Source organism: Rhineura floridana, chromosome 9 (genome assembly GCF_030035675.1).
Source record: "Rhineura floridana isolate rRhiFlo1 chromosome 9, rRhiFlo1.hap2, whole genome shotgun sequence".
In the NCBI taxonomy this organism is placed as follows: Eukaryota; Metazoa; Chordata; class Lepidosauria; order Squamata; family Rhineuridae; genus Rhineura; species Rhineura floridana.
This window is the reverse complement of record NC_084488.1, coordinates 67,002,945-67,017,374: the sequence shown is the minus strand read 5'-3', so window position 1 is coordinate 67,017,374 and position 14,430 is coordinate 67,002,945. Positions and strand designations below refer to the sequence as shown.

Below are 14,430 nucleotides of genomic sequence, written 5' to 3'. Positions count from 1 at the left end.
AGATTCAGTTTTTTCTTTTCCAACTTAACACTCAACGTTTTGTGACTCATGGAGGCCACTGAGGAGGCTTCGGTCTCATTGGCTCAGTTTGAGTTTTTTGCTCCCTTTTGAGTTTTAAAAGATGTTCCGTACTTCTGCATACCTCAAGATGCAGCTGAGCATGCTTGCATATCGCTTTTGTTCGTTAATGGCCCCTTTTAAGCTCTAGTCTTGTTGGCTGTCAGCAACCTGAGTTTGTTGTTAGAGGGAATAATGTAATTTAGTAAAGGTTGGGTGTTATGTTAGATTTGATGAACTTAAAACCTGTTCCTGTTTTCTTTCCTTGGAATAGCTTCATGTTTGATGAGCCCTCCAGCTACCTAGATGTTAAGCAGCGTCTGAAGGCTGCCATTACTATTCGATCTCTAATAAACCCTGACAGGTAAGTAATGTACAAATGTGCTCTTTGTACTCGCCTGCACTGGCTACCAATATGCTTCTGGGCCAGATTCAAAGTGTTGGTATTAACCTATAAAGCCTTATACAGTGCGGGACCACGATACTTGTCGGAACGCCTCTCCCGATACGAACCGGCCCGTACTCTACGTTCTACTACGAAGGCCCTCCTCCGGGTTCCAACTCATAGGGAAGCCCGGAGGGTGGTGACAAGATCTAGGGCCTTCTCAGTGGTGGCCCCCAAACTGAGGAATAGTCTCCCCGAGGAGGTGCGCTTGGCGCCGACATTGTTATCCTTTTGGCGCCAAGTTAAAACCTTCCTCTTTTCCGAGGCATACTAGTTTAAGTTAACTTAATTTTAAAATCTGCTGTGATTGATTTTAGATTATTTTATTTTTATATGTTTTTGTTGTATTATACTATGTGATTTTATTGTATTTCTTGTGTTCACCGCCCAGAGACCTATTGCTAGTCGGGCGGTATAAAAGTCTAATAAATAATAAATAAAATAATAATTTGTAAATGGATATACTGTTACTTGAGTGAAAATAGGCAGATGCCTTCCATCTCTGATATGGCTTAGCTTCTGTTTTGTTTTATATAATGCATGTTCAAAATGTGTGTCCTGCACCTTAGATATCAATTTATTTTCTCAGGGTGGTTAACAGTTGTAAAAAAACAGAGTACATGTTTCCAAGCCTTATTGTAGTGCACATCACTTGTGATCATCTTATTGTGGGAAAGATGCACTGGTTGAGGGATGCTTAGTGTCATCACTTACAGTTATTGTATGTTTTTAATATTGTTTACTGATTTTTTTAAATTGCAAGCTCATTAAAGAAAAAACAGAAACCAGAAAAAGAAAAAAATAGCCCACATTAACAGCCCACATTAACAGTACATTTAGTCATCAATACATCCATCTTGGTTTACACACATAAGTCAATACATGCCATCCAAATGTCTAAATATGTATCCATGTGAAGTAGGTGTTTATAGAGAGTACACTCAAATGTAGCAAGAGCATTTAGGTCATCAAACCTAATAATAGGCAAGTATTTGTCCTTCAAGCATTGAAGAACAAGTCTTGTAGCGACCATTACAGCATGTAAAGTCTGTTCTTGTTGCCCTGCCATTAACCCACATACAACAGGAATATAACTTAATGCATGAACATCCACAAATTTCAAGGATTTTGCCAATACAAAATTAATATGGACAAGGACTTCTGATGAAAAAGAAAATCTCACTAGACTTGCCCACATCATGTGCCTCAATGAGGCATTTCCAACATGGTACCTCTAGCATCTATCTAAATTAGACAGTGTCTTCCTATAAAGACATTTTAGTAAAGTAAATTTCCAAAATACTGCATCAATCTTCTGAAAATACGTTTGGGGAATATAAAAACATACCATGCAGCACATATATTATTCTTGGCAAAATATTCATCTATAAAGTGTATTACCCTAAATAGTAAGTTTAAGTAATGCCCATCTTTCCAAATCACTGGAAGTTTGTTATCAACGTGTTTAAGTTTATTTTAATCATTTGAGAGAAATCTGTATGACCAAAATCCCTAAATGTGTTACAATGTGTGGGCACTAATGAAAACACCAATTGGCATTTTCGTTAGTGCCCACGCATTATACACTTGCCCACTGTCATTAGTTCAGATTTTGACTAATTTATAGTATACCTGGAAATTCTACCAAGCTTATAAATGAATCTAATTTCAATATAGATATTCCAGGTCTACTAATAAATAATAACAAATCGTCTTGTGTACAAAGCAAGTTGTTTACTCTGTAAGTTGCCTTGAGACCCTCTGGTATAAAATGATACATAAAGTAGTAATAATAATAATAATTCTATCTGTTTGTAGTATCATCATGTCCAGCAGCGCCTGAATTTATATCAGGTTTGTGATTTGAGCTGAAACAGATGTCAGTATGCTGCATCTTAAGCATTTACTTACTGATGCACCAAGTCTGAGGATGTTGCTGTTAGTTTCTAGCTTTACTATAAAAACAATAGGACTTGACATTGCTTGCTCTTGGAGAATATCCCACATATATCTTTACTAAAAAAAAATATCCTAAGCAACTCCCTGTTACAATCTTTAAAGTCACCTTGAGAATTTTGTCAGCTTTTTATGTATTAAAGATTATCTGTAACATTTGTAATCTCAATCATGTATGTAATTGCATCTACTTTTCCAAATTATTGGGTGAAGTGGAAAATAAACACTTAATTGACACTCTTGAACGTTATGTTGTAGTAAAATAATGCTAGCAGAATTTTCAGTGCTTACAATTTACCATTGTGCTTAAAATACACTTAAATTGTACCACGTATTGACGTACGATAACATGTACTAGATCAGTAGTAACAAAATCTCATGCTGTTTCTGTGTTTGTCATAGATTTTTGTTTGAATCTGAAAGAACAACTCATTCAAATCTCAACTTTGGAGCCGGTTTTTGTAAAATAAGAGATTTCTAATGTTTATTTTCCAGATATATTATTGTTGTGGAACATGATCTGAGTGTACTAGATTATCTATCTGACTTCATCTGCTGCTTATATGGTGTGCCAAGTGCTTATGGTGTTGTAACCATGCCTTTTAGTGTAAGAGAAGGTAACTAGTTTTTAATCTTCTTTTTCTCCTCTCTCATTTATGTATTCTTTCTACAAAATACCTGTGCTGTAAATCATTTGATATCTTTAGAGTGTGTGTATATTTCTTACAAACACTTCCTAGATGCTCTCTGGCTTCTTATACTTTATAAGAAGTAGGTGAGATTAGACAAATTACTGAACTGCTTTACAGGAATACCCCGCATGAACGTACGCAATGGGTCCAGAGCAAGTACGTAAACCAAAAATGTATTTAAAGTGAAGCACTACCTTTTTTTCACTTGCGCCGCCACTGTGCCACCTCTCCTTCACGCGGAGCCTCAAAGCCCCATGCTAAAGCCTCTGCTGCTGCACCGCCGTGCCTTTCAGCTGATCGCGGTCGTGCCTCCCAGCTGATGCGCAGTCGCGTCTCTTTCCACCCCCCCACGCACCGAAAGAACAGGCCACAACCAAAGGTTAAGTGTCCGTTCTTGCAAAGTAAGCGTACGTAAACGGGAATGGTGCTACTGTAAGTATGTCCGTACTCGGAGTGTCCTTAAAGTGACGGTCCGTGTAGCGGGGTATTCCTGCACTTCTTGCCCTTGCCCTGAATGAGATGCAGTTATTTTCATCTATACAGTTCTATTTACTCCTTTCCTCATCCGTTTCATCTTAATAATGCAAAGGTAGTATGATATGTATTTCCAGATGAAGACCAGACCTTGAGTACCCGAAGTGCAGCTGAGTCATGTTCTTTGGCAGTCTGTTGCTCTGTCCTGAGTTACTTATCTCCTGATAAATCTATTAGTTTAGGTGCTCTTACTAATGAAGATTTGTCTTCCTACAGGAATAAATATTTTCTTGGATGGCTATGTTCCAACGGAAAACCTAAGGTTCCGAGATGCGTCTCTGGTTTTTAAGGTGGCAGAGACAGCTAATGAAGAAGAAGTCAAGAAGATGTGTATGTATAAATATCCAGGAATGAAAAAAAAGATGGGGGAGTTTGAGCTGTCAATCGTAGCTGGAGAATTCACTGACTCTGAGATAATGGTGATGCTGGGAGAAAACGGTGAGTATTTTTCAATTGGAAAAATCATTGCAGTCGTTTTTTTCAGGGTTTATGTCCACAGACTGTATCAGGTCTGTATCAGGATATTGCGTGCGTGTTTGCTTAGTTAGAAGTTGGGACACATCCAATGTCATCTAACATTTATCCTTCTGAATTCACATTAATGATACAAATAACCTATAGGAGAGGCCTTGTCAAAAATAGCAATATTTTTAAAGCTTTTTTAAAAAGCTTTTAATGTCTCAGTGGATAGCAGTAAAACGAGAGGATAGATTGAAAATCTCCATATCAAAGGGAAAGACAAATTAGCTATTCTTTTTACCCTTGAAAATGAAAGACAGCACTCTTATTTCATTACTTTATGAACTTCTGTACTTAGTTGCAAGAATAGTCCCACTATACTTGCATAACATCTGCATTCAGTTAACCATGCATTGTCAATTGTTCTCTAAAGTTCTCTGAACGCAGGGGAGAAGGAGGTCACAAAACTCCATTTAGGGCTTTTTATATCAGGCGTCCAACACATTAGAACTGGGCCTTGAAGACAGCTGAGAGCAGCCACATTCCACACTAGCTGAGCTTTCAAGTCATCCTAGGCAACCCCATATAGATCACATAACAATAAACTTTGAATACTCCAGCAGTTTGTAATAAACATGCAGGTAAAAACAACACTGTAGCAGTATTTTTTAAATGGGATTTATCAGCATTTCACTTTTATTTATTTATTTATTATTTGATTTATAACCCACCCTTTTTCCATATGAGTCTGGCCCTCACTGCGGGTTATAGCTCCACCTATCGTGCGAAGGCAAGAATGTCTTTGAAGTCAAGACTAGGGGCGTCAGGCCCCTCCCACTCTCCAGTTCATTCTTGCCTTCGTACGAACAAGATTGAGATTTCAATAGTGTAGCATTTAGCTAAGTCTTTGTGTTTGTTTGTGTTTTTGTCTGACAGGGTGTGAAGGTTTTGTCATTTGTGTGTATCCAAGTGCTTCCCTTCCCTCTGTCTTGTATTTAACACTGTGTGAAATTCCTGGGGAATTCCCTTGGGGGGGGTTCTCCCTTGCCCGGGCCGTTTCTTTCCCCGGCTTTTAGCCTTAGATCTTAGAGAGACTGTGGCTGCGGTTCTCTCTATTTTTAGCGGGAGCTTGCGGCTGCAGCTCTCTGCTTTACCCCTCGTTTGTTTCGGTGCCTTCAGGAGTCACTTTTCCCCTACGAGGCCGTTTGTTTCGCTGCCTTCCCGAGCTCTGCTGCGGCTTTTTGCCTCGCGGACGTCCCTTTAAATTCACTCCAGGAGCTTGCGGCTGCGACTCTCGCCTGGGAGATTTTTCAAGCCCCGGCTGTCACCCCCAGACTTGTGGCTTTAAGTTCTCGCCGCGATAGTCTCTGTAGTCAGTGGCGGCGGCGGCTTCCTCTACCGCTCCTTAGCTGCTACGGTGCCTCATTAACGAGCCGCGATTATGCCTTTCAGCCACCAGCTATCGCAAGCTCATGAGACTGTGCTAGACAGTTTTTCTGTAAGTTTCGTTGTCGCCCCTCAGTGTCTGCCATTACTCCTCTGCCATTTTGAGTGTTACTTTTCCCACTCCGTTACGGGCGCCATTCTGTTTGTCCCATTCTTTTCCCGCCCTTTTTGTTTAGACTTTCCTGCACTACATAAAGGGGGATTTTTTACCTTGAGAAAGCTTTTCTTGTATGTGAGTTATAGATAGGACTACTTAGTTCTACAAGAGTTCCTCTCTCACCTGGCTTCTACTAATGCCTATTGCAACAACTGACTCTCGGCAGCTATTGAACGTCAATGGCTCCATCAAGGCTGTGACTGTGCTCCAACCTATTTGAACTGCAAAGAGGAGGAATCACTCGTGGCTGTGCAAGCGGCTCATACGGCAGCACGCTTTTTGAACTGGACATTCTGCCCCCTTGTGGCCGTGTCATAGCCAGTTGCTACTGCACTGAACACAACTTAGTTGAACTGTACATTCTGCCCCCTCTGTGGCTGTGTACCAGGGCGATCTACACTGTACATTCTGCCCCCTCTGTGGCCGTGTACCAAGCCTGAAGTATAGTCTGCATTATTTTGACGCTGTTACCATCGTACATTCTGCCCCCGCTGTGGCCGTGTACCTAGCCATCTGCCAGTGCATTCCACCCCCTCTGTGGTCGTGTACTGCACCTGTTTGGGTCTCTACATTCTGCCCCCGCTGTGGCCGTGTACTGCACCCATAGTAAATATAAGATGGCGGAACAGCCAGACATGTCTCAGACAGCCAAGCCACAACCATCTAAGGCAACTAAGACTAAGCATACCAAAGCACTGGCTAAGACTAAACATCTTTCCAGCCACAGCAAACCCAAGCGTCCACGCTATGCTTCTGTTCCGACCCACACCACAGCAGTCCAGGAACAGCTGACGGATATATTGCATTCCCCCGCTGCTTCTTCTGATGAGGAGGACTTTCCTGGCTTTCCTACTCAGCCACCACTTAGCTAGCCTCCTCCCGCATTGCCGCCCAGGGCTTATCCTCCATCACAGCCCACTGAGCCACCTTCTCAGGCATAACCATCTGCCTCAACGGGGCTGCAACTGTCCCATGAGTTCCTTTCGCAACTTCAGGGCATGCTATCATATTTCACTCAAATGCAGTCACCACCACAAGTCCCCGCCGTACCTCAACGCACTGTGGATCAACGTGTGTGTCATGAGGCAAATCCTTCCTGCTCCCCAAATCCTTTTGACGTAGCTAGAGGCAGATGTATTGATGAAGCCTCGTATGGGGAGGAGTCAACCTTTGCTGATCACCCTGAAGGAGACGACTGGAGTGACTATTCGGAACATGAGGAGGATACATCATATCGCTTGTTCGATGCCTCCGATTATCAGCCTCTAGCACGCAGGTAGTTAACATTCTTGGTCTCCAAGCTGCGCCTCCAACAACTTCCGCTCCAGCTACTAAAGCGGCCAGGGTCCTCAAATCCCCTGCACCAACCGAGCACTACATCCCGGTGCCGGATCCCATTGCCAAACTGGCCACCGAAGAATGGTCTCATCCATTCCAAACTCGCCGCTTCAAGAACCTGGCTGACAAACTGTACTCCCTAGCTCCTGACTTTGCCACCAAGCTAGCCGTCCCAGACATAGACGACCCAATCGCTAGCCTAGTTTCACGATCTCTTTTGCCTAGAAAAGGAGAATCCCAACTAAAGGATGCTACTGAACGAAGATTAGACTTCGCTCTCTGCAAAAATCATGAGGCCACTGCCTTCTCCATGCGTGCCTCCGCATCAGCTTCCATCTTCTCCAGAGCAGCAATGATGTGGCTGGATGATCTTCTAGAGGACCCTAACCCTGATCCTGTCTCTCTCAGAAGGTCACTGATAAAGTTGCGCAAGACAGTGGCGTTTGTAGCTGATGCCACTTTGGATGCCACTCAACTGGGGGCACGAGCCATGATGGCTCAGATAGTTGCTCGACGGACCCTCTGGCTTCGCCACTGGCAAGCTGACTCTACGGCCAGAGTGCATCTCTCCAGGGCACCTTACTCTGGATCTTTGCTCTTCGGCGAGGAAGCTCTAAAGGCAGTGCTGGTTGATCCCAAAGACGCTCACAAACCGGTTTTGGCCACTGTCAAAAACACTGATCATAGGCCTTTCAGGTGATTTCACCCCTTCCGCGCTAATTAGCCCTTTCGAGGAACACGGCCAGGAGGACGAGGCCGCGACTTCCGATCCTATGACTCCAATTCCTTCAGGGGAACCTGGAACCGACGTTTCCAGGGCAGAGGTCAGTACCAAGGGCGCAGAGGTACCTCATCGTCCTCATATAGGGGAGGGTCTCGCCAGCGCAAACAGTTCTAATGCACTTCCTGTGGCCGGCAGACTACTTATGTTTGGAGACCAGTGGCTCCGTCTGACTAAGGTCTCCTGGATCAGGGACCTTTTTTGTTCTGGCTATGCAATAGAGTTTTGGGCAACTCCACCAGACAAATTCCATCTGTCCCCTTGTCCCAGGGCGCCGGCCAGGCACAGCATCATGCAAACAGCCATACATCACCTCTTGGACATAGCTGCGATAGAGCCAGTCCCTACAACAGAGAGGTCGGAAGGGGTGTACTCCCTCCTATTTGCTGTGCCCAAACGAGATTTGTCATGGAGGGCGGTATTGGACCTCAAGTTCGTCAACCGTTTTGTAACATACCGCAGGTTCAAAATGGAATCCCTCCACTCCATTACTGAAAGCCTGCAAGAAGGAGACTTCCTGGTTTCTATCGACCTAAAGGAAGCGTATCTCCATGTCCCCATTTGCATAGCCCACAGAAAGTTCCTTTGGTTTGCTTTTGGCCCCCAGCATTTTCAATATACAGCGATGCCATTCGGCCTCTCCTCTGCTCCGCGAGTGTTTACCAAAGTACTTCTCACCTTAGGACCATGTCCTCATCCGAACGGACAACACGTGTGTAAAATCACATTTGAACAGACGGGGGCACCAGGTCCCGTCCTCTGCAGGACCTAGCTTCCCTTATCTTCGTCTGGGCAGAACAACATCTACAATCCCTAAAAGCAGAGCATCTCAGAGGGATTTGGAATGTGACAGCAGACTGGCTCAGCAGACAACAGGTCATTCCGGGAGAATGGAAACTGCATCCGACCATATTCCAGCATCTCCAGCGTCGGTTCGGCCTCTTCTCGATCGACCTGTTTGCGTCCAGTCGCAATTACCAGCTTCCCAGGTACTTTGCCAGATACCTGGACACAGCAGCGGAAGCAGTGGATGCTCTGTCCATACCGTGGCCAGACGGTCTTTTGTACGCCTTCCCTCCGATACCGCTGTTAGCCAAAACGCTGCAGAAGGCGCGGAGCGAGAGGGCACAGTTGGTTCTGATAGCACCATATTGGCCACGCTGACCGTGGTTCTCGGATCTTCTTGCAATGTCGGTGATGGATCCTTGGACACTTCCAGTCAGGCCAGATCTTCTATCCCAGGGTCCAGTATGGCATCAGGATCCCACTTGGCTCAACCTAACAGCGTGGCGTTTGAACGGGGACATTTGAGGTTGGCGGGCCTGTCTGACGCTGTTATTGATATTATCTTAGCCTCGAGACGACCATCTACCACCCGTATTTATCAACATACTTGGGTGGCCTTCTCCAGGTGGTGCCAGTCTCACCACTGCGATCCATCCCAGGCCACTATGCATCAGGTGCTACAATATCTCCATAGCGGCTTTATGATGGGACTCAGACCCAACACTCTACGTCGACATGCGTCCACTCTGTCGTCCATTCTCTCAGTGTCCTCCACTGGTGCCCCTATTTCCTCACATCCGTTCATTAAACGCTTCCTCAGAGGCATTGCTTTACGTTCACCGGCCGTAGTTCACCGTTTTCCCTCATGGAGTCTGTCCAAGGTCCTCCAAGCTTTACAACGCCCTCCGTTTGAACCCATTAGGACTGTGCCTCTACGTCTACTGTCCTTCAAGGTCTTGTTCCTGATCGCCATCACTTCTGCCAGACGGGTTTCGGAACTGGGCGCATTGTCTTCTGCCCGTCATCTCTGTGTCTTCCACAAGGACTCTGTTGTGTTGAAAACTGACCCTTCCTTCCATCCCAAGGTCAATTCAGTCTTTCATTGCAATCAGGACATTGTGCTCCCTTCGTTTTGCCCAAACCCCACTCATCCTCTAGAGAAGGCTTGGCATTCGTTGGATGTTCGGAGGGCTCTCAAGACCTACCTGTCTAGGACCCAGGAGATTCGACGAACGGAGTCTCTGTTTGTATCCTTTCATCCAAGGTCTATGGGGCATAAAGTAACCAATTCTACCTTATCCCGTTGGTTAAGGGCATGTATTACCTTAGCATATGAGTCCCTTAAGCTGCCAGTTCCAGCTAGTATAACAGCTCATTCTACTAGGTCAGCTGCCACTTCGGCTGCTTTTGCTACTAATGCTCCTGTTGCTGATATTTGCAGGGCTGCTGTTTGGTCTACCCCACACTCGTTTATAAGGCATTATAAAATAGATCGTTATGCCTCTGCCGATGCCTCTTTTGGCAGACGAGTGTTGCAACAGGTTCTTAATGACGATTAGCATGTGGGTGGTCCCTCCCTATTATGGTCTGCTTTGGTACATCCCACAGTGAGGGCCGGACTCATATGGAAAATGTACCATTGGTCTCACCTGAAGGGTGATTTTCATATGAGTACAGCCCTCACGACCCTCCCAGTTGGAGGATGTATAGATATTTTACTAAGCTGTTATATATTATTGTTATGCTATTGTATTTAAAGTTACTAGTGAAGTCAAGACTTCTAGTTCTGTTATATCGCTATGTTAGAGTCATGTTATTATGCATGCTATTTTCCTGCTGGCAGGCCTGTTGGCCCTGTTCTTGTATTTTTAGATTTTTCTCTATAGACTCGCTGCGAATGAACTGGAGAGTGGGAGGGGCCTGACGCCCCTAGTCTTGACTTCAAAGACATTCTTGCCTTCGCACGATAGGTGGAGCTATAACCCACAGTGAGGGCCGTACTTATATGAAAATCACCCTTCAGGTGAGACCAATGGTCCATTCTCCCAGTAAGCGTTTTTATGGCCAATAAGGATTTATTGGATGTAGTGATAACGGATAATTTGGATGTAGTGATAACGGAAGCATCCACATATCACATTAGACTATATTTAATGGTTTTACCCTGATTTGCACCCATGGGGGTGAGACAGACCACAAACTTGGGCGTAGTAATATGTCCAAACCAGGGATCATGGTTGGTTGGTTTGTTCCAGATGGACTTTTATCACCAAACCAAGAACAAACCTTTGCTACAGATTGTGGCTTGTTTCTCCCCTGTGCTCATGGGGAGGCATAAACTGGGCACAACTGATATATTCACGATAAACCATGAACTATGGATTACTGCAACATGCAGATTGGGCCTACATAGTGCCTTTCAATGTTCATTGAAAGTACTGTTAAATGCAGATGTGTGTTTTGTTTTAAGACCAACTATAAACCATGCTTTGCTAAATTTGTTTTTTTTTTTTTTAATCTTACAGGAACTGGCAAAACTACATTCATTCGCATGCTTGCTGGGAGACTTACACCTGATGATAAAAGTAAAGTTTTGTGTATTGATTTAACATACCATTTAAAATTTTGATTTTGTTTTTAGTTACTGTGACTACATATAGTCTTGTCTATTACAGGTGAAGTACCAGTTTTAAATGTTAGTTATAAGCCACAGAAGATTAGTCCGAAGTCTACTGTAAGTGTTTGTTTCCCTTTTTCACTTCCTATAGGCAGTAGTAATGGAAATGACATAATAAGAATTAGTGGAACTGAACTAAATGTGAACTTTTTATTTGAACAGGGAAGTGTACGCCAGCTGCTTCATGAAAAGATTCGAGATGCCTATACGCATCCACAATTTGTGACTGATGTCATGAAACCTCTACAGATTGAAAATATCATTGATCAAGAGGTAATTATTACCTATATAACACCATGTTTAGTAATTAATGGATCTCTTCACTCATACACAAAGTGAATTTTTAAATATTGCTTCTGTTAGGTGCAAACATTGTCTGGTGGTGAGTTGCAGCGGGTAGCTCTTGCTCTCTGTCTTGGCAAGCCAGCTGATGTCTACCTGATCGATGAACCTTCTGCATACCTAGACTCAGAACAACGTCTGATGGCAGCTAGAGTTGTCAAACGGTAATCTGGATAGTAGATGGGGGGAAAGGGGTGCATGTCTGCAGTGGTTTCATTGGTATCTGAAGGTAATTTTTTTATTGCAAAAACCTCATTAATTTCTCTTCTATTTCAGTTTCATTCTCCATGCTAAAAAAACTGCCTTTGTGGTAGAGCATGACTTCATCATGGCTACCTACCTAGCAGATCGTGTCATTGTCTTTGATGGCATTCCATCCAGGTGCACAGTGGCAAACAGGTAATAAACAGCAGGGACAAGCAAAGCAGAAAATCTTGTAGTGCATAATTTTGATGCCTATGTGATTATGGTGGCAGGAATTGCTTCTGCATTCTGTTCCTGCTAGTATGGGAAAGAAGCCACCTCATGTAATTCAATGCATGTGGTGGGAGTTTGGCTTCACGATGATGTCATATCACTGCATAGAATTGTCATGAGTGCTTCCTGGCCTACTCTGAAGTCTTGTAGGTTAAAAAATGAAAGACACATATCGGCAGCTGGGAGCATAATCAATACCAGTGGAATTCCACATACTTCACTTCATTTGTGTCTTCCCCCCAATTTTCACAACTTGCAAATAGGGTGACAAAGGGGTGGCATTTTGGCACAGCACTAGTTCAAATACCAAACGATTGTAAACACATTGTTTAAGAAACATATGGGTGAACAAGCATATTCATATATACCATTTTGCAGAAATATTAAGGGAGCTCTTGTGAGGGAAGGAACAAATATTGAAAGCAAAATTTCAAAGGTGGAAGAGAGTAATGCTAATAGATGGGATTTTGAAGAGGCAAATATAATTTCCTAGTGCACTGTGTACCTGGCAAAAGTAAAGGAAAACAAAGGACTACTGTTTTACAGAACTTCAGGACTCTTTTACAGAACTTCCCTTGCTGTCTTGCTCCTCCAGACTTCACAGATTTACAGGGCTGTTAAGTAATAGTCCACATAGATTCAGTACCTCTTGGGAAAACCAATAAGGTGCTTATTTCAGATTCTTCCCCCCCCCCCAAAAAAAAAATGTTGGCTTTCTATTTCAGAATACTAGTTTCTGCTTAACAGTGGCTAAAAGTGTTAAATGTGTTACTTGCTTGGTTGTTCAACTGGCTAGATTTTTCAATAGTTCATATTTAACTTAAACAATAGAGATGCGCGGTCTTCCCCAAAATTGTGGGGAGGGGGTTTCCAGAGAATTATGTGAAACCTGGGTATTCACTGCCCCAAGCCTTCCCCTGCAGCAGCAACTGGTGAAGTGAGAAGGCCAAGGGGAAGACTGATTCTCAGCTTTCATTGAGCCTAAAAGCATTACTAACAGGAAGTTTCTAGCATAAGGTCCCCAGAAGCCCTGGCAAGCAGTCCACAGGTATCTCTGCACTGTTTTTTTTCCTAAAGGCCTGAGGAGGGAATGTAGGCATGCACATACACCAGTCACTGCTGCTGGATGGTGGTATGATTTGGAGGAAGGGTTGTGGGCGCAGCTCAGAATGGTCTTAGCTTATTTATGAGCCTAAATAAAATTCAAAGGGAATTTGTGGCTAAATTGTTGTGATGACACATAGGTCTGTTTCCCATTCTGCTCATGTTTGAGATCTATAGTGGCAATTGCTAGGTCAGTAGCATTGATCACTTTTGTTCAGCTGCATCATGGCATTGGTACATGAAAAAAGCCACCAGTCACTGGGGATGATCCTGAGTAATGGTTTGGGTATTTATATCGTGGTTTTCAAGCAAACCTCACAAAAGTTGTTTTCATACAAATATTGTTGAAGCAGTAGAGTTATTTGTCCTTCAGAGTTGCTGACTGATGACTAGAAAATTGTAAAGAGGCTTTCATTTAATCACAAGCTGCTTGTTATCTTTGGGAAAGTAATACATACATCTTTCATATTTATAGTCCTCAAACTCTTTTGGCTGGCATGAATAAGTTCTTGTCTCAGCTTGAGATTACTTTCAGAAGAGATCCAAACAATTACCGACCAAGAATAAACAAACAAAATTCAATCAAGGTAAGAATAACTGGCATGACAAACTCTAAACTTTCTCCATACATTTTCCCCTTGTTGCAATGTATCTGGGATTCTCTATAAACAGAGGAAGGATGCTAATGTTGTTTGGGTTTTTGTTTTTTTTCCTGACAGGATGTGGAACAGAAGAAAAGTGGAAACTACTTTTTCTTGGATGATTAAATGAAAAGTTGATCATCAGTTTATAAAAATGAAAACTTTGTTATATGAAATGCAATCAGGTTTTAAAATACCACTCTCATTCCAGAGGTTAACGCAGAATGTTACTGTCATGTAACGTCTACTGCCCAGTGAGTATCACTTTTTGTGCCTGACAAGGCCATCTTTTTGATGTAATATTTCAAAGTAGACACAGCTGAAGTTACACCAAGAGACTATGTGCTTTTTCACAACAGGGTTATTTTGGCTCAAATGTAACTTATTAATGTACCAAATGCTGACATTTCCAGTTTTAAGTCTTTCAGCTGTTTTCTGTACAAGATGGTTTACAAAAAGTCAAGATATAAAAAATGCTATTTTAAAATATTCTGACTCTCCATAAAAGAGAGTTTCATAAATAAATGTCCTAAATCTA

General features: G+C 43.1%; 1 protein-coding gene across 3 annotated transcripts in view; it reads left to right on the top strand.

The window, feature by feature from the left end:
• Positions 1–14,430, top strand: part of ABCE1 (ATP binding cassette subfamily E member 1) — a 30,425-nt gene extending 15,995 nt beyond the window's left edge. For all 3 annotated transcript variants that reach the window (XM_061584797.1, XM_061584798.1, XM_061584799.1), the window contains 10 exons: positions 332–421; positions 2,954–3,075; positions 3,901–4,122; positions 11,177–11,236; positions 11,327–11,385; positions 11,491–11,601; positions 11,692–11,834; positions 11,947–12,069; positions 13,727–13,838; positions 13,971–14,430. In XM_061584797.1, coding sequence (XP_061440781.1) covers positions 332–421; positions 2,954–3,075; positions 3,901–4,122; positions 11,177–11,236; positions 11,327–11,385; positions 11,491–11,601; positions 11,692–11,834; positions 11,947–12,069; positions 13,727–13,838; positions 13,971–14,018 — 1,090 coding nt within the window. In that variant the 3' untranslated portion in view covers positions 14,019–14,430. The remainder of the gene's footprint in view (positions 1–331; positions 422–2,953; positions 3,076–3,900; positions 4,123–11,176; positions 11,237–11,326; positions 11,386–11,490; positions 11,602–11,691; positions 11,835–11,946; positions 12,070–13,726; positions 13,839–13,970) is intronic.